General features: G+C 33.6%; 1 protein-coding gene and 1 long non-coding RNA gene across 6 annotated transcripts; both read right to left on the minus strand.

Annotated features, from left to right (window-relative positions):
- Nucleotides 1–215: 215 nt before the first annotated feature.
- On the minus strand, nt 216–1,340 carry LOC149032559 (uncharacterized). The gene is made up of 3 exons (XR_016176587.1): nt 1,252–1,340; nt 820–1,181; nt 216–738 (listed from the first exon to the last, which is right to left on the minus strand). It is a non-coding gene; the product is annotated as an uncharacterized LOC149032559 (long non-coding RNA).
- A 16,406-nt stretch (nt 1,341–17,746) lies between these two features.
- Nucleotides 17,747–20,251, minus strand: LOC149032560 (fatty acyl-CoA reductase wat-like). 5 transcript variants are annotated; one of them, XM_089172597.1, is made up of 5 exons: nt 20,034–20,251; nt 19,010–19,941; nt 18,735–18,875; nt 18,613–18,666; nt 17,747–18,525 (listed from the first exon to the last, which is right to left on the minus strand). In XM_089172597.1, the coding sequence occupies exons 3-5, from the start codon at nt 18,866–18,868 to the stop codon at nt 18,369–18,371; spliced, it is 345 nt and encodes a 114-aa protein (XP_089028723.1). In that variant the 5' UTR covers nt 18,869–18,875; nt 19,010–19,941; nt 20,034–20,251; the 3' UTR covers nt 17,747–18,368. The 5 variants fall into 5 exon arrangements, 4 of the variants coding, with proteins under 4 accessions (XP_089028723.1, XP_089028721.1, XP_089028722.1 ...); XM_089172595.1 differs by having other exon boundaries at nt 19,010–20,251; XM_089172596.1 differs by having other exon boundaries at nt 18,735–18,878; nt 19,010–20,251.
- Nucleotides 20,252–20,941: the final 690 nt, after the last annotated feature.

The raw sequence follows: 20,941 nt of genomic DNA on the forward strand, positions 1-20,941 counted from the left end.
TTTGAAACTCCATGAAACAAAAATGCTACACTAAAAAGAAACGAACATAAAAAAAAATTATGTGTGCAGATCACACGTGTTAGAAGTGAAACCTTCAAATAACTAAGTTTCGAGAGAATGAGACGAATGCAGAGTATCAGGTGTCGAATAATTGTTGGATTTATTTGTTATAAAAATTATTATTATAATATTATTATTATAATATTGTTACTACATTAAAAAATTATTTTACGTTTTATTGACATATAATACATAACATATTACACAGTAAGCATGTTTTCAATTTAAAGAAATGAGACGAGTTAGTTATAGTAACTAAAATATGAAATAATTAGTTTAGTTTAAATGTGATTAATATATATTTGATATATCGATGTATACAGCATCAAATAGTATTTGTACTGCACAGACAGCATAGAGGCGACATAAATTGCCATGGCCTCCTCCACACCACACATCGACCTGGTATTCACCCGGAGTTTAAGTTCATTCCGTCTGAAGGGAGAACCATGGCGTAAAAACCTCCAGGAAGTTGTCAGAACCAGAAATTAAGATGCTTTTTCTTTTAACTTTCTCCACCCGAAATTGAAAGCTCCTAGAATATTACGAATTCTAATGACGAACTCGATTTAGATACTCAACTCCTTTACCGTATTTTTCTTCTTTGTATCCGTGTAAATGCCCTTCTCAGAGATGACTTAGATTTCCATTCTCCATGCTCAGCGTATCAACTTAATACTTTTCATAAGGTAAAAGACATATAAAGGAAAGTTAACCTAATTTAACTTATCTTCTTCAAAATAATTACGAAAATCTTACTATTGTTCTGTTACGAAAAAGCTGCTACTTCTTGACCGTCACTATCTTCTTTGTATCCGCGTAAATGTCCTTCTCAATGATAACCTCGATTTTCAATCTCCCTGCCAATCATTTGAACCTTATACTTTTCATAAATTAAAAGATCTGTTTTCTTCTTCTTTCTTCCAAATTGGCACAATGCCTGTTGCTCATCGCAACTCGCCAGGCGAGTCATTAGGTCTGTGAGCCTATTATAAGTTTTAACGTCGGGTAGTTAGCTAACTTAACCTTTCAACCCTTATCCTTTATCCGGGCTTGGGACCGGCGACATAACCACTGAGCTACTCGATCCATCCAATGATCATGAAGGCGGATTAAAGAAACTAAAAGGTGTAAAAACAAAAATTAAACCGCTTTACCTTCTCACCTTTCAAAATAAATACAATATCTTACTTTTGTTTTGTTACGGGATAGCTGCTACTTCTTGACCGTCCATATCTTCTTTTTGTCCGTAAAAAGGAAATTTATTCTTCGAAAGCAACCCAGGCCATGACATAAAAATACATTACATCATATTTTATCCAGACTCCAAGTTCTCAGTTTCCAGAAATGACACGAGTGGCTTATGGTAACTAAAGTAAGAAATAAATGTTTTTGTTTCCATTGTATCAATATATCTTTGAAATACAGCGTCAATGACTGTTTTTGATCTTGTTGTAGATTCAGTGCGACTGGTGCACATTTTTAAATATAATTTTGTGTTCAAGAATTCAATTAAAGGGAGAGCCGTATCTAATGAAAAATTAACATTAAAATCCCCACTTAAAATCATTGGAATTTTATTGTAATCTTTTTGCGTGTACTTTATTAAATTGCCGTGAATGAATTCAATAATTGTATTTATTGATTGATTAGGAGAAATGTAAATTGCCACAATTATAACAGAAGTACCATGTTCCAAATTGGTTAGCCAAGCACATAGATCTTCTACTTTAAAAAACTTACCAGACAGTAATAGCAGTTGTTGTTCATTGATATCTATATGTGGAGTAGCAACACGGGCCTCATCATTTATATTATGATAAATTGCAACTCCGCCTGATCTCATATGTGGTCTCTTATATTGAACAACAATTTTAAAATTTTGAATGTCTATAATGTCTTCATTATTCATCCATGTCTCAGAAAGAATTAGAAAATTCGAGGACGATGCTATTCTGTCTAATTGAAGATCCTGTGCATGAGCTCGTAAACTTTGGCAGTTAAAGGTGAACAGTGAAAACCCTTTAGTTTTATTTATAAAATTATATAATAATTTATTAATAGTTTTTAATCGATTCATGTAATTTTAAAGGCATAGAGGTTTGCTGTTCAACATTGCGACAACCAATATATACATCAGTTGCTTCCGAAATAACTTTTCGGGCTGAAGAATTTAAAACTTTGTTATTGTCTTCAGCAACTGAATGATTATCGAAGAACAATCGTATCCCGTCTGGACAAATTATGTTTGCTTCTTCTTCAGAATAAAATCTTGATTTAATTAATTGCAACTCGTTATCGTCCAAGAGCTTATCATCGCCAATTTTGGTTAATACTGTAGAAAATGTTCGATTGGCTTGCCGCATTACTTCGGTCAGTTCAATAACTTTTAACCCTCGCCATAATGTTGGACCAGCTATTTGTTGCTTTATTTGTTTGTAAATTGGAGTAGCGCGAACTGGCGGTAGGTGACGGACATCACCAATCAAAATGAAATCTAATCCACCAAAATTTACTTGATAATTACCGGTTATTTGTTTCAATCTAGAATCGATTTGAGATAACAACTCAGATCCAATCATACTGACTTCATCGATAATTAATACGCGAACATATTTGAACAATGATCTATATTGTTGTGCTACTTCGATGGATAAAGGAAGCAACTTAGAAAGACTAATTTTTAGTGCAGTATGTATCGTTGATCAATCTATAGCCACAGCTGCTTTACCAGGGTAAGCGCACGTGATATAAGAGTTGAAGAATCCATCGTTTTCAATATATCTATTATAAATTTTCATTAATAATTTGATTACAAACGTTTTCCAACATCCAGCAGGGCCCGTTAAAATTATTTGTAATGGAGATGGACTTTCTGACTGAAGATGGTGAATGGCATGCATTAAAAGTTCCTTTTGTTTTTCGTTAGCTATTTTCATCAGTTCATAATATTGCTCATTGGGCATAAGATTTTCTTTCCGTTTAGCAATAGCACCAAGTTTATTTAGCGTTGCTAAACGTAAATCATTGTTGACCTCAGAATGTGGATTATCATACAGTGCTTGGAATGGATTAACTTCTGGAAATCTTATGGCGACATCTTGGATCTCATCGTCATCGTCCCCTTGTCCATCTTCACGACATAGTTTTCGACAAATCTCAATCGTTTTGTTAATGTCTAAATTCGATTCGAACTCTTTACGACGTTTAAAATAAGATTTTCATTTTCGTCGTAAATCCTAATAAATTTCATCTCTTCAAGAATATCAAATTCTTCATTACGAAATGAAATATGTAAAGTTGCCATTTCTCTTTTGTATTCATTGAAATCAGAAGCAATGTCATAATTTCTATATCGAATAATGCGTTGTTTGTTTCGGCGAATATAAATTCCTTTTTAATTTTTAGTATAATGGGCAACGAATTGTGCAAGTGATAATTCTTCCATTTCTTCTGGCCGCTGTTCGTACTTGTCAAACCAGTTTTCCTTCCAAACATTTGTCAAATTTTCATCATACATCAATTCATCCAATTCTTTTTGTGTTCGTCTAATACGCACTCGTTCAGTAGGCCATACGGTTGAGATATAAACTACGGAGACAGAACTTTTTGACATAGGTTCACGAAGTAGATACCACGCTGCTTCTTGACTCGACAGTTCAACAGTATTGAGCATATTAACACTCATTTTTCGTGTTATTTCGACTAAGTTGAATTCTGGATGATCATTCATTGTTTCAAGAATTGGCCGCTGTAAATTGCTAATACCTCTATTAGTTTTATTAACATAATCAACAACGTATGCGGCACAAGAGTATTTCTCGATAATAAACTGCATATCTGTATTTGATTGTAATATATTATGAATGAAAGGATTAAAAGGATTGTGCCATTTTTCTCTAGGTTGTCGTTTTAAAAATACTTTATGTCTAATAATTCCTGCTTGAAGAATATTAAAGTAATCTTCCTCATTAGAAATATTATTTTGGTCATAAAAAGCTTCAATGTTTTCGTAATCATTGTTCTCGAGGTTTATTTGTAATTGTTTATAACGCTGAGCATAACTGGCATATCCAGGATGATTTTTCTCCATCGGTTTTAATATCGTGGTGAAGTTACATGGCATAAATGGAGCATCAAATCGACATTTCTGAGGTTTATTGGCGTTTATTTTTTTGTAGCAAGTAAATTTATGTTCATGAGTTTGCAAACGAATATATCCAGAAGCCTCTGTTGAAGAAACAGATATCAATTGATCGATCATCATTATAGCATTTTGTTTGTCTGCACCAAGAGCATCTACTGGAGCATCATTCAGTCATAATAAAATGTGTGCATGAGGACTACCACGATATTGGAATTCAATTCGTTTAAAATAATTGACAACATGATAATTTCCAAATGGACTATTCTTTTTCGATTGGATAATATTCAATAATACATTGACTATTTTATTAAAATATAAAGCACAAGTCACAGCATCTTCATTGACAAGGGTAGTCTTAGATATATAATCTAGTGACGCAGCTGCTTCTGTGGAAATTTCAGCTCCCTTATTTTTTAATTTGTACAGTAATTGTAGTAAATGATTCCATCCGATCTCATTTGCACTTAAAGTAAGAAACATAGTAGGTTTTCCCAATCTTCGAATCATCGCAAAAAGATCTCTTTTTCGTTCGTTCCAATACCAAACTGAATTAGGTATTGATCGTAGGAAAGCTAAATTACTTTCGATGCAATTATTATTATACTCGTTTGATTCAATCTGCTGCCGTGTAATATTAGTATTTTTCCCCACATGCTTAAATGCAATAGTAAGTGAGTCACGAACTCTTATTCTCATTATTTTCATAGCAACGTATAATAAATGATACGGAGTAACTCCACGCCGGTCTGATCTCCGTAATTCACTAGTCGCTACTATTGTGAATGGTGTTGCATTTATTCCGTCTCTGAATGTTCGGAAATAGCCTAAATAAATCGATGGGAAAGAAAGTTCTTCAGCATGTTCATTAAAAATAATACTTCGTGGAAAATTATACTGTCCAAGTGCAATCCGTAAATATTCGTCATCATTCCACATTAGAGTCTGTTGTTGTGCCGTTAGACTTTCTTCGATCGGTATATCTTCACTTACGTCTTCTCGATGAATTTCATCAATATTATGATCATAGTTGAAAAAGCTGTCATCTACTTTAATATCGTAGAATTTATAAAGTGGAGTTTGAATCAAGTACTGAAGCCATGCACGAATCATTCTTTTATTTACCATTCTCACTAAGTAGCTTGATTTGTAAATATTTTTTTCTTGATATGAACGTTAATGCAATGGTCATCATCAATATAGCGAGGTAAATGTTTCACCATATTGTCCACTTCGACTGGTACATTAATAATTTGACCATAAATTCCGTATTGGCCGTGGATGTGTCTCAACCGTCTAATTTGCATAAATGGAATTCGCGGAGAGACAAGTCTTTCGGAAATTAAATCAAGTGGTGGCAAAGACGCAGGTATACATTGGTATTTGAAACCGTTGTATGTGGACAATATTGCAATAACTTTCTTCTAGATTGATTGGTGACACGTGGTGCAAAGTAATATTTCATTAATTGAATTGAAATTATCAATAATTATACGTAAGAGTTCTTCATGGTCTGCTCGTGGTGGTTTTAAATCATTGTAGAACCATAATCGATCGCAAACAGAGCATGCATAACCGAACATATTGTTAAAAAATTTTTTGCCAAAATCATCATGGGCAACTTTATTTCTTAGAAATTGTGAGTACGGAATATTAGGACTTCTATCAACTTGAGAAACACCTACAAAATAAATTCATTATATTAACTAAAGAATCACCTATCTAGAAAATAACAATTAGTGCTTTAAATATGACGTATGGCGATTAAGTATGTGATCTGTGAGCAATAAAAATTAAAGAAGATATATATTGATGAAAAAATATTGAAGTACTTACCATGATCGTTAACACTATTTAGAACACTACACGCATTATCACGCGCATTAGAAATATTATTTTGCACATTCAATAACACTTTTCGGCGTGCAAGAAATGCTCGAACGCGTTTTGTTGAATTCTTTGCAACTTTAGTAATTTGTTTTTTTTTTTTTTGCTTATTTTCACAAAATTGTCCAGCGTTAGTTTTCGGTTCGGAAACACTTGAATCGCAACTCACAATATCTAATTGCGAATGATCTTATTAGAAAATAAAATTTAAAAAAATGTATTAATCGAGATCTATTTAGAAAAGAATGGAAAAGAAATATACTTATTAGCAGCTATTTAATGACATACGATGATCGTTTTCACTATTTTGAACAGTGCTCGCAACATTATCCGCATTAGAAATATTATTTTGCACATTTAATAACGCCTTTCAGCGTGCACGAAATGCTCGAACGCGTTCCATTGAACTCTTTGGAACTTTCCTAATTTGTTTTTTTCTGCTTATTTTCACACTTTTTGGTTCTAGTTTGCGGCATACTTTGTATTATTAAACAAATATATAAAAAATAAAGTCTTCTGGCTTTAGAGATAAGCTATGGTGGAGAAAATGTGATGAAACAAAAGAAGAAGTAAAATATGTGATTGAGCCAAATTAATAGTATAATAAAATTTTATATGTTTGCCAAAGAGAAGCTTCGTTTCTTAAAAAACCTTAGTTTATATGTTAGAAAATGTAATGTCGACCAAGCAAAAATTGGACACGTGACTTACCTTACTTTGACTTCGCCTGTATGCAAATGCAACGACGAAGTCTTATTTATGATAACTGGAAATGATAGTGGTACTTAGCCTTCTTTGTCTGATATCGTCAACTTTTTGTCGCTTTTTCTGTTTTTTCCACAAAGGTTGTCTAAGATGTATCGTCGTAGACCTCCAGTGGAGAAATAGGAAGATTTTGTTGTTTAATGGATAGACTAAGGTATCCTTAACAAAAGGATTTGAGAAGTGGGAAGGAGTGATGACAACACGTCCATATTCTTTACGAAACTATAGGCATGAATATTATCGCATCGATAATAACGATTATAAATATAGATCAAATTTCAACTGACCTTCTCTGTTTTTTATAATTCTGTTCTCATGAAAAGGAACCGATCTTGTGGTGTAGGTAACTAACAAAAAGTAACATTTTCAAAATTCTACCCATAAAGATTGAATATCGAATGCGTTAGCTATAAATCGAAACAAAAAAAAATTGTAGAATGTTTGTCAATGGAAAATACATCGACCAAACCTAAATAAATATAGTATATCTTTTTCTGAAACTCAGGTAGACGATATTCTTTCTTTGAATTGGAGATATCTTTATCATGAGTTATCACATATAAGTATTTTTAGTTGTTGTAAATAATAGCTTTAGATGCTTAAAAAAGAAGGAAACAAGTGTTGTCGTTTTATAAATTATTTTATTAATTTTTTTAATTTTTTTAATATAAACAAAGTTTTTTTCCATATTTTAAAAATAAGTTGTATTATTGTATTTTCAATGGAAATATAATAGCAAAGGTTTATTTGTTTATGTCACGTTTCCAGTTTCTTCCATTTAAAAATGTATCTATGTTATTGAAAATATGTAAAAAGTTTTAAAATACGGAAATATTATAATTAAAATAATAAAAATAACAAACGGCACCGGTATAGTCTCCGGGTGGAATAGCTGATAAAAAGTACACTTTTTCCAATTCAAGCAATAAAAATGGAATACTAAATGCGATTGCCATAGATAGAAACAAAAATGGTAGAATGTTTGTCGGTGGAAATATATCCTATCTTAACCTAAGTAAATATAATTTTTTTTTTTTTTTTGAAACTCTGGTAGATGAATTTTTTTTCTTTTAAACTTTTTACACTTTCTGTAAATGTGAGATATCTTTATTATGGTTTAACACACCCAAGTATTTCTTTTTGTGTTGCAACTAATACGTGATGATGCTGTACAAGAAGGAAACAATTCTGGTCGTATTTTTTTCGTTTCATCGACGTTTTTACCGTTTTTACGATAGCTTTTTTGAACTTGCAGATTGAAAAAAAAAAATAAGGGCATCACCTTTCTATTTATGAATTGGTGGTCTTCCGGTGGACTTATCGAACCGCCGACTAGACTCAGCTAACTGTAACCGTTTGTAGAATAAAAAAAAGGTCATTAACTTTGAAAAAGTTGGAACTTGGACAATTTTCCAGATTTTTGAAATCTTTTCCGAAAAATTCAACACATTCAAAATTTTTCCTGCCCGTACGATAATTTTCCGGTGTGTACGATAATTTTACGCCCCTGTGTCGATCAGATGAACTAAAGTCTCTGCGATCACTGATCTCAAAGGACCATTCTTCCTATTTTACCCCTGGACGCCTCCGACAATACATCTTTAGCACCTAAGGAACAAAGAAGCCACAAGAAACAGAGGACTTAAGGATTCACAAGGAACAACAAAGGGAACACCCCAACCTTTACGGTTGTGAGGTAAGCGTATTCTGCCCCACAACCTTTAAGGTTGGGATCGCTATACACCAGGCGTGCGAGAGGTGAGATCGTTTCATTATATATATTTCACGCGAACTATAATTTCCCTCGTGGCAACGCCACGTGGTGGATCTTTATTGTTGTATCTCACAAAAATCATCCAGGGTTTTTATGCCGCAATGCTTTTCCCTGACGAGCTACTAAAGCTTCGCATCTTCTATTGGCTCAACCACGTGTTTTATTTTACACCTGAACCTAACCCTTTATTTTCCACATATACGAAATTGCCAGAGGTTTCTTAATTAAGGAATTGAGGCCCCTAGAAAATATTTTCTTTCTTTTAATCCTAATAAGTGTAATAATAAAACATAAATTTAAATGTATACTTATACAGATCAAAATGAGAGAAGATTATAATTTTATAAATAGGAATTATTTCATACTTTTATAACTAATAATAACAAATAGAAAATTTTTTTAAATATATTCGCAGTCATTTAATAACAATTATAACTAAAGTTAATTATAAAAGAAACATAAAAATAATTTTTAGTCGTATCGATATAAAACACTATGTTTTGTATATAAAATGTGTGCATAAAACGTATATAGAAATATGGGATAAGGGTAATATATCGAATATATCGAATAGATATCAACTAACATGATCCTGTTAAATTGTTTTCTCATGTCACTGCTCGCGCGAGTTATGTTACAAGCGTCCGAAATAGAGAATTACGAATACGCAAGAAAATAACGATAACGAATTTGTTTGGTTCGGATAGGCAAGTAAATAATCCAACTAAAAGCGTTGATTAAAATACTTCCGATTTATTTACGTCTTTACAATTAAGAAGCCCGACAGAGAATGATCGTCGCTGACGCGAAGGCAGCGATGGATAGCACCTTCCCTTGCCCTTCCATCGTAATCGAGCACCAGGAGGATGTTTAGTCTACCCATGCTGATAACGGGGCCGGCCGCCCGGGCATTCCAGAGGCCCGGTGGCCGAGTCATATGACTCCTCCCTGCCGAAGTTCGAGGACGTCCTCGTCCTTGACGTCCGTGGTATGTTGCCTCCCCCCATGCTGCCTCCCCCCTGTTCTTACATTTATACAACAAGTAAACAAGCATGACCGATATTAGCAACAACACCAGTACAATCGAGGTTACCGATGTATGAAATTCCAATCCGAATGATTTATTAGGAGTTATGAATTTTGGGGTAGTTATTGTGGGTATTACCAAACTTTTCAGCGGTTCGAAATTCAGTTGATGATTCCTGATTATGAGAGGTTGTAAAAGATTAATTTGCTTTGCTTCTCCGAAATCTTTGTCGAGTTCGTACCCTTGGATTTGTAGGTTACCCCCCTGTACCAAATGTGTCCTCCTGATCATGTTTTCGTTGTTACCATACTTAATCTTTATATAGTAGTTGCTTGATATTAACGTTGAATTCTCGGTTAATTTGTAAACGAGCACCAGTGAAGAGCCCACACCCACAATGATCGGCCCCGTTCCGACGGCCGTTATTTGTTGACATAAGTGTACTTCTTTATCAACGAGCCGACATTCCTTTGCATATATATAGCTTAATTGTAGGTCCAATTAAAGTCCAAGGTGTGGTAATAATTTCCGTTTGATTATTATTATTGATAATAGCAAGTCTTTGAATTAAGGCGAATTCAATGGGATTTAGGATAGGAATTTTAAGGACATATATGATAGAGTCTTGGGTAAATACGATTGTTCCCCTAGTAAAGCGAAAATCTAACAAGCTATGATAATGTAACATAAGCTCCTTATAAGAATAAATACCCAAAAGGTGTGCACGAATATTTGACATTTGTTCGTATGTAAGTATTTCCAAATCGAATAATTGTTCCGAAAAGATGAAAGATCTTTTTATTTTGCCTAACAAATCGAGAAAATTTTGTCCCTGTATAATAAGCGTGGTTATTCCTTCGAAGAGATTAAATTTGATGTTTTGGTCATTCAAAGTTTTTGCCATATTTAACAAACTTCCGTTGATAATTCCTATGTTAGCGTTTATATTCTTGCCGACCTTATATATTACACTTATTGATTTATTTATCATGACTATATCCTCTTGCTGTTGATAGTTAAGTAGTTCTAAATTACTATTGATTTTTCTCAAATCTTCCGCATCCGGGTTCCCAAAAAAATATTTAATCGCAGTGCCCAATCCATCCACCAAGCCTTTCCTACTCCTTTCATTGAAAGGTGCTATCTGTTGTAAATTTTGACGTATTTCTTCACAAATGATTGCAACTTGTTTTAATAATCCTGATTCTTTAAGTTCTTGTTTTAGAGATAACATATGGTAATTAGTGAGAATTTGAGTATATATGCTTCTTAGATTATGAATGTTTATGTTGAAGTGTATGTGGTGATACTCTGCTATGATTCTTCCAACTCCTTGCCGATAATCATAATGGGCCGAACCAATGTCCCCCTCATTGTCATCCCTCGCGAGCATTGCCGTGAGTAACAGGATCAGTGCAATCCTCATCGTCCTGTGAAGAAGAGATCTTTCTTAATTTCTTGGCGCTTCGTAAATTATAGCGTCAGGGTTGACCATGTATATAACACTCTAACGCGGGACCCTTTTGTTCGTTTACAAGTACTTTCTGATATCGTGCTGCCGTTTTGTCACGCTGTTGTTTATGTGTTTTAATATAGATTTCTTTATTTTCTAATGTTTTATCGGAGTCGTTAGGTAATTTTTGCTTATTTATTTGCTTATTATATAAAGTGTTATAGAAAGGTAAAATTTCATTTTTCCGTATCTCATTATATTTCTCGATTGTGTCGGCCTCCGGTTCGATTACGTGTTTATGTAAATCTTCGTACGGTCCATATAAAAGGGTAAAAGGTGCAAAGTTTGTGGTTGAATGAATACTTTGATTATAAATTAAAATTGCTGTAGTAATATGGTTTTTGATCGTTTCTCCAGGATTTTGTTCCATAAGGATACTTAATTTCTCTCTTAGAGTGGAATGTAAACGTTCCATCGGTCCATTTGACGTATGGCGATTGATGGTGGTTTGGTGGTAATCTATCTTGTGTATGCGGTTAAACTCCCTGAATACAGCCGAATTAAATTCACTACCGTTATCTGTAGTGATTTTGTCTGGAAAATTATGATGTGAGGCAAAATGTCTTAATTTATTTAAAATGGTTGTGGCGTTTCCGTCCATTAGGTGATAGGCTTGAGCGTATTTGGAAAATATGTCTATGATCGTTAAGAATTTTTCTTTACCAATATGAAAAATATCCATGTGTATGTGTTGCAGCGGTTTATTAGCAATTATAGGACCATAAGACTCCGTTGTATATGGTCTTCTCTCATATTTATTCTCTAGGCATAGTTCGCATTGGTTTATATAATTTTGAATGATACAGTCCATGTTTAAAGTGTAAAATTTTCTTTTAAAGTGAGTTATAGTTTCCTGTATGCCGTTATGGTTTTGGTTATGACACTCCTCCAATTTTTTCACAAAGTTTTTTCGATCTATTACAGGTGTGTAGATGTTAGTTTTAATCAATTTCAATCTTTCTTTGAAATGTTCCTTGAGTATTTTATACATAAGGGTTTCCAAATTCTCGTCTGCAAAGTAAATTCCATATTGTTTATCAGGGTTGATGTTTTCTCTTAAAAAATTTGATCGTTTTCACCTCATAGTCTCTTCCTGATTTGATTATTACACCGTAATTAAACATGTGAATGTTTTTTCCCGTTATGGGCAAAGAGAAGTCTAGATTTTCATCCGATGCACGAACGGTTGCCATATCGTCATCCTTCTCCTGAGCATTGAGTTCTATCCTGCTTAAGGCATCTGCCACACTATTTTCACGACCCTTCCTATATTTAATGTCGAAATCATATTCTTCTAATTTAATTCTCCATCGAATTAGGCGAGTGTTGGGTGTCTTTAAGGACCAAAGCCAGGTAAGCGGCTTATGATCTGTCTCAATAGTAAATCTTCTCCCATAAATGTATGGCCGAAAATGCCTACATGCTTCCACGATGGCCAATAGTTCCTTTTCTATAGTGGAATAATTTTGTTCCGCAGAATTTAAGGTTCTCAAATAGCATGATATAAGGTGTTTTTCCTGGGATAATTCGGCCCCGATTCCAACATTCGACGCGTCCGTAGTAATAATGAAAGGCTTCGAGAAATCAGGGTATGCTAGTACGGGCGCATTCGTAATTAACTCTTTTAACTTGTTAAACGCCCCCATGTAATCTGAATTTTGACAATCTATCTGTTCACCTTTAGTAAGTACTTTTGTAAGTGGCCTGGATATTGTAGCATAGTCCTTTATAAATTTTCGATAATATCCGGTGAGTCCCAGAAACGATTTCACCTCTTTTTGCGTTTTCGGAATGGAATACCTGACTATAGCATCGATCTTGTCAGGATTGGTCCTTATCCCCTCGGGTGTTATTATGTGTCCTAAGAATGGAACCTCCTTTCTTAAAAATTCACTTTTATCTATCTGAATCTTTAATTCGTACTTCCTTAATTCTTCCAATATGAGCTTTAAATGTTGTAGGTGTTCCTGCAGTGATTTGGAGAATATTACTATGTCATCCATATATACGAAACAAAATCGGTGTAAATATTTTCCCAATATTCTGTCCATCATTCGTTGGAATGTGGCAGGAGCGTTCTTCAGACCGAAAGGCATTCGGACATATTCGTAGTGTCCGTTTTCGACTGAAAAAGCCGTTTTCTCTATTGAGCTCTCGTCTACAGGTATTTGGTGAAATCCCTGCGCTAGATCCAACGTGCTAAAGTAAGTACATTTACCCAAGTTTTCTAAGATTTCTTCCATCCTTGGTAACGGTTATTTATCTTCGATAGTTTTGTCATTTAATTTTCTATAGTCGATGACCATACGCCATTTCCTTTTTCCGCTAGCATCTGATTTTTTCGGGACGACCCAAACCGGTGACGAATAAGGTGAGTTACTTGGCCGAATAATTTTGTCGTTTAGCAATTTTCTTATTTGTTCCTGTATAATTTCTTTCAGGTGATACGGATATCTAAAACCTTTGACGTAGATTGGATGGTCATCCTTCGTTCTAATGTTGTGTGTTACTGCAGTGGTTGCTGATAGCTTTTCGTTATCGCTGTAAAAGCAATCCCGATATTTACAGCATAGTGTTACGATTCTTTCTTTCTCCTCGCTGTTCATATGATCCGTCCTTATCATCGTCTTCGTATCCTGATGGTGATTCATAACGACGGGCTTACATTGCCCGGTATATTATTCAAATAATCTATTTCAAAACTTCCTGTGCTGAATGTCCTGGTTTTATAATTTATACTTGCTTTCAAGTATTGTAAGTCTTTATTTCCGATTAAACAATCATATGTTGAGTGCCATCTCGCTATTAGAAATGTGATAGGCGTGTCGTCTCCAAATTCCTGTAAAATCGGAAACGTGAGAGCATGCGTACCCTGTGTTACCTTATGCACTGACCTTATTTCAAATTTATATGGGAAAATATTTTTTGAAAATAATTTATACGCTATTTCTGAATTTATGACAGATGATGATGCTCCAGTGTCTATGAGAATTTTCAACGGTGGGTTGTTAGTTATGAGGTGTGGCAATTCAGGTGAGCTTCCAATATTATTTAAATTGACTATATCTTTTCGGTGAGATTGGGGTCTCTTTGAAAATTTTCAGCATCACACATTTCTTCCCTTCCGTAATTGTCGACGTTATCATCGATAAAATGCAATTCCTCCTGACATTCTGGTGTCTCTTCGCGCTCCTCCTGATTATGCAGTTCCTCTGAAATGAAATTCGGGGGTCCTGTGCTTCTAAAGAAATTATTCGCTTTTGGTACAAAGTTACTTGGCGTCGCAGATAAATTATTCGATTTATCAACTAGATTTCCATTTGGTCTACTAGTATTTCCGGTATCCACCGACATGGGTGTAGGTCGATAACTTTGTTGTCTAGGCTGGTTATTGACACCGCTTCCAAAATTATTTCCAAAGTTTCTTCCGGAATTACCCCCAAAATTTGCCATTGCGAATCTAGGCTGTGTATGTGCAATTATTGGCCACGATTGAAATCGTTGAAATGAGTTTCCATTTCCTGATGTTCCAGGTGTGCTGAATTGATTAAAATTTCTTAAATTTCCTCTTACAAATAGATCTGTGTTTCTTGAATTACTCGAACTAAAAATGTTAGATTTTGGTTTATTTTCCCGGTGCCTTGCAAAACTGAGGAATGCCGCCTGTTGCTAATGATTATCAAGTTTCCTACATTTCATTAGGCAGGCTTCGATATCCTCCAGTTCGAAGTGTGTAAGATATGTATGATAAGGTTCCTTAATACCATTAATAAATACATTTTTTGCGACATTTTCGTAAAATGAACATTTTAAAACGACCGATGGCGCGTCCTGAACATTTAATTGTACATGCGCTTTTAGTTTGTTTAACCGCAACTTGACGTCGTCTGCATAGTTTTCATAGTTTTGGTTCGTCAATTGGTAAAGCGTACTGAGCTTATTAAATAATAACTCCTCGGAGCTAGGATCACTATATCTATTTATTAGGAGTGTTTTACATGCGGCCCAATTCGGCGGGTTATTCGCAACTACCAAATCTAATGCTTCTCCTTGTATTTTGGATTTTATGAGTGCAAATAATGATACATTTATGGCATCATCATTGGTTGCCAAATTCTCGACAAACTTGTCAAACGTTTGTAGAAAGTGCGACAAAAATCTAGTTCCCCCCTCATAAATGGGAATCGCGTCGCGCCATATTGCTAATCTTAATTTAAATTGTTCTAAACCACTTTGTATATTCAGAGCCATTTTGTATATTTTCCAACAATCGTATTTGGGAATAGGGTTATAATGAAATGGAATGAAAGGAATTTCAAAGACTTACTAATTTCTTTGACGATTCCAAGTGAGACTCTGCTTGCAAGTGGACTCTAAAGTTTGACGTAGTGGACTGTGACGATAGGTTTAAAACACCAGCTGCCTCCTCTTTGATGATTTCCGTCAAGAATCTGGCGGAGAATCCAGATTTGTCAGCCTCACAGTATCCTACCGGCTGCGCCAGTTATGTTACAAGCGTCCGAAATAGAGAATTACGAATACGCAAGAAAATAACGATAACGAATTTGTTTGGTTCGGATAGGCAAGTAAATAATCCAACTAAAAGCGTTGATTAAAATACTTCCGATTTATTTACGTCTTTACAATTAAGAAGCCCGACAGAGAATGATCGTCGCTGACGCGAAGGCAGCGATGGATAGCACTTTCCCTTGTCCTTCCATCGTAATCGAGCACCAGGAGGATGTTTAGTCTACCCATGCTGATAACGGGGCCGGCCGCCCGGGCATTCCAGAGGCCCAGGGGCCGAGCCATATGACTCGTGCTTACAATCGATCAAGAAAACAACGAAAAAGTTGTATGAATTAGCATCGAACTCCTTCCCTATCCACAGTATTCTCCAGATCTTGCTCTCAATGACTTTATCCTATTTGCAGATCTCAAAAGATTGCTTGCAGGAAAAAAAATCATGTGTGCAGATCACACGTGTTAGAAGTGAAACCTTTAAAATCTAAGTTTCGAGAGAATGAGACGAATGCACAGTTTTAAGAGTAAGATAATTGTAGGATTTATTTATTATAATATTATTACCATATATAATGAAGATCATTGGTATGTTCTCTGGGTGGAGTAGCTGATAAAAAGTACACTTTTCCGAATTGAAGCAATAAAAATGGAATGCTAAATGCGATAGCAATAGATAGAAACAAAAATGGTAGAATTTTTGTCGGTGGAAAGATATCCTATCTTAACCTAAGTAAATATAATATTTTTTTTTTGAAACTATGGTAAAAGAATTTTTTTTCTTTTAAACTTTTCACACTTTCTATGAATGTGAGATATCTTTATCATGGGTTAACACACACAAGTATTTCTTTTTGTGTTGCAACTAATACCTGAAGATGCTGTAAAAGAAGGGAACAATTCTGGTCGTATTTTTTCGTTTCATCGGGTTTTGAATTACAACGATTTTATAATCTATTTATCCTTTCCGTTGTTTTATTTTATAATATTAAAAATTATTCTTTTAATTTATTTTCTATATTTTTTTTCTATAATTGTAAATTAGGTTATATTATTTTATTTCTATTGAAAATATAAAGTAAATAAGGTTTATTTGTTTTTGTCACGTGTCTAGTTTCTTCTATTTAAAAACTTTTCTATTTTATTGGAAAATTAGTATAAATTTTCTAAATACGCAAACATTATAATTAAAAAACATGTCTTTCGATATTTATAAAAAAAGTATTCTACAATGTTGTTTAATTTTTTTTCTCTGATTTATCTGATAATCATTTCATTTTTATGTAAAATATTGCAGACAATACAATTATTATATTCTATATATTGTGTAATTGGTAATTATATTATTTGCGAAATAAATAATTTAATACTAATTTTTCAATAAAATAGAAACATTTTTAAATTTAAATGAAATACCACGTTCGGTGAAATAAAAACAGACCACGCACCTTCTTTCTTTATTTCGACCGTCGGTTCGTTTGGACCTTATACTTTTTTCGCATACCTACGTGCTTATCTCTGTTTATTCCTTCTACCCTTCTATCGCTTCTACCTACAAACATTTCGAGTATCGAAAGAATACGTGTCCACGCTTTGTAGTATGCAATCGCCCACAAACACACACATATACAACCAGGAGCGATAACTACGAAGCATAGCACAAAGAGGAGACCAAGAATAGGAAAAACTGCATAGCTATATTCCGTCTCATTCTCTCGCAGGCTCAATCCTATATGTTTGTCTCTTTTTCTCTCATTATTTAGTATAGCAGCCATTTCATAGTTTCGTTTCATAGCTCATAGCCGTTTCTTTACTTTTCAGATCACTCCCATTATAAAGAATTTTTCACTTCAATAAAGAGTATAAAATCCAAAGAATCAAAATATAAATAAACCACTTCAATGTATAATGAGCAATTTTTAACTTGAAACGATAAACATTAAAAAGGTTAAATAATTTTAAATAGGATAAAGGTAATATTTGTTATAAAAAAAAGATAATAAAACATCTACCTTCTATAAAAAGGTCTCGATTCTTCAACCGTATCCCTTGGGTCTTTAATTAAAAATACTCGCAATCCTCTGATGTAAGTAATAGAAAAACACTTCCAATCAATATCAGCAACATTAAAAAAGAAGTTACTTTTATCAACAACAGATAATTTGTCCCATAATTGTAAGATTTATTTAAATTTAAAATATAAGTATTTATTATAATAGAACAAATGTTTAATTATTAAGGTTTAAAGAGATAGAAAAGATAAGAAAAGTAAGTAACAATAGTTAGAAATCTTAAGTACACTCGTATTACACTCTTTCACTCACAAATAGTCGCACCGAATCAAGAAGGCGAAGAACGCATTCTTCGCCGCGCTTATATACACATTCACCCCACCAATGGTCCCAATCACTTCCGTCAATCATTCTCGAAATCTCCAGACTATTCCCGACCGATTAAACAAAAGACCTTTTCCCGATTTCCGGTTCGGGAATATTCGAGAGACTTCGGGGTGCACGCCCGCTTTTCTTTCTTACTGGACACACTCATATTCATACTGCTGCATGCACTCACACTTATACCCATATCGCTGCGCGCACTCACACTCATGTCCATATCGCTGCGTGCACTCACACTTATACCGATATCGCTGCATACTCTTACACATCTTTCACATTCATCAATTGTTTTCACGCACACCAACACTCGCACTCTTCGTCTTTCTCTCACTCTCACATAATTTCAAGACATTATCGTTTGTAAATTCCCATTCATTCATTGTAAAGAAATTATTTACATGTTCAAACTTTGTTATTTTTCTGTAGACATTAAGCAATCTGAAAAAAATATCATTTATTTATTTATGTTCTATTTCATCGACGGATAATAAATTGCTTGTTAATCTAAATATCATTATATATTACATTGGCTTTCTTCCGCTGAGATATAATAAGGACTCCAATATAATTGCCGGTATCCTGTGCAAACAAAAATTGTCAAAAGAATATAGAAATAATAGTTCTTTCTAGTCCATAAAGTGCTGTACCAAAGCACATTTTTCGACGAGACTTGATATCCCTCAAAGAATACATCATCCTTTATAGTACCCCAAGTAACTGGTCTTTGAACGGAGAAAACAGAATTATAAACTGGAATATCATCGTAAACAGGTAAGTACATGCTATCCCTGCTGGAAAGATTAACACCATGTCATATAAAAATATGCGATAAAAGTTCTATCTTATTTAATGTAAATGATATTTTAAGAGAATAATTAAAAGTTGAAATAAGAGATTATTCGAAAAAGAAGAAAAAAATTACCGTTTCTCTGCAACGTCCCCTGCTGCAGCAATAATGTTGTTGACAACATAATCAGCAGGAGTTATATCACAAATTAAGGGGTTATATACAGTTAGAATTTTCAAAAAATCAATTTTTTTTTAATTTTATTTTCTTAATGTACATATATTTAAGAATACACACAGAAAATTTCATATCGTTCCGGTGAATATTTTCAAAGCTACAAGCTAATTTGAAAAGGCGTTTCAGAGTGCTTGGAAGTACAAGGTACAAACTTTAAACGCGTTTTTCTCAAAATGGTGTTATCAAAGTCAGTGACCAACATTACTCAAAAACGGCTAAACCGATTAGTCTCAAATTTTAACACGACCTTCTTAAATATATTTTTTAGTAATTAATCGAAGATTTTTCCTCTCCGATAGATATTTTTTTTTTTATAAACAATTTAAGGCCGAAATTTTGGTAAAGAATCGATTTTTTTTTTGAGAAACCGCCATTTTGTCAAAAAATTTTATTTTGCCTATTCCTTCGATTAATTACTAGATTTAACATTATTTTACCGAAATCTGTTTGGTTTTTTAATTTAAGATAATCCAGTTCCGAGATATAGTGGTCACCGCAAAACGTCTTTTTTGAGAGGAGCTCCTAGAGATCAGCTGTAGCTCTTTTTCAAATAAATATTTTTGCTAGCACTAAGTCTTAAAATACAGTTAAAAGACACCATAATATGTGTATAAATTTTTGGATCAATAAATTTAAAAGGTTTCTCAGAAAAATTCTGGAAAATTCACTTTTTTTCGGCCGTCTAACTGTATATAACCCCTTAAGTCTCTATCACAATACATTGTTCGTAAAAAACCTTTCAAGCTACCAAAAAAAACACCTGTAAATCCATACAAATTGTTTATCCAACCAACAATTGGTTCCTTTTCTGTTGATACAACAATGGATAGCTGAACGATACAAGTTGGAATTGCATTAGAGTATTGCCGTACAGTATCTTCACAGATTTCCTTTGAAAATGCATAAGTGTTGGGCCACTTACCCAGTAGCCGGTAAAACAAACGAATATGCTTATCGACTTATCTTTAAGAGAATGCAATAGGTTTAATGTTTTATTACTTTGGGGTGATTAAATCTAATTGGTCTTCGGTTAAAATCTCTGTCAATCAAATTATGTCTTCTGTCTTCATAGGTGGCTTATACAATTTTTCTTCGATTTTATTGTAAACATATTGCGAGTAAGCAGTCGAAACATAAACAAAGGCCTAAAGAACAAAATTATTATAAAATTAAAACAATTTATTTTTTTCAAATTATACTAATGCCAATATAAAAATAAATTGATCTAGTCGGGAATTGTGCTTAAACATACGCATTTGTATACGGATAATTTAACTAAAAAAAAAGTAGCTTTAAGCTTATCATTTCTTGTGCAAGCAAGAAAAGATCCCTTGTTCCTCTGCTATTTGTGTTAACTATAAAACGAATATTTTCCATAAAACGTACGGATGCTGCACAGTGAAAAATTATATCGGTATGTTTAATGCGTTCGCGGTCCCTCTCTGACAATCCTATATTCAATTGACTCGTGTCTCCTTCTATCAGAATAATCTTCTTTTCGACATCTTTTTGCACTCTCTTCAAAATATCAAAAATCTAAAGATTTAATTATAAACTGTAATTTCGGTGATAACTTTTATTCGCATAATAATTAGTACAAAGCATGTAACTTTACTTACAATATCATTGAAATATTCTTTAAATCGAGTTTGCGGATCCTTCTGTTTCTTTACTATTATCAGCAAAAAAATCGTTTTTATTTCTGGACAACATCTGCAAAATGGCATTTATAGTAAAAGTTCTTAGCGGCCAATTAATTCTTATAAAATAAAACATTATTAAATAAGTTTACATATAGAAGTAAAAAGAGAAATAGAAAATAAAAGAAAT

Source organism: Polistes dominula, unplaced genomic scaffold (assembly GCF_049000335.1).
Source record: "Polistes dominula isolate Pdom_NZ unplaced genomic scaffold, Pdom_raw_medaka contig_23, whole genome shotgun sequence".
Classification (NCBI taxonomy): domain Eukaryota; kingdom Metazoa; phylum Arthropoda; class Insecta; order Hymenoptera; family Vespidae; genus Polistes; species Polistes dominula.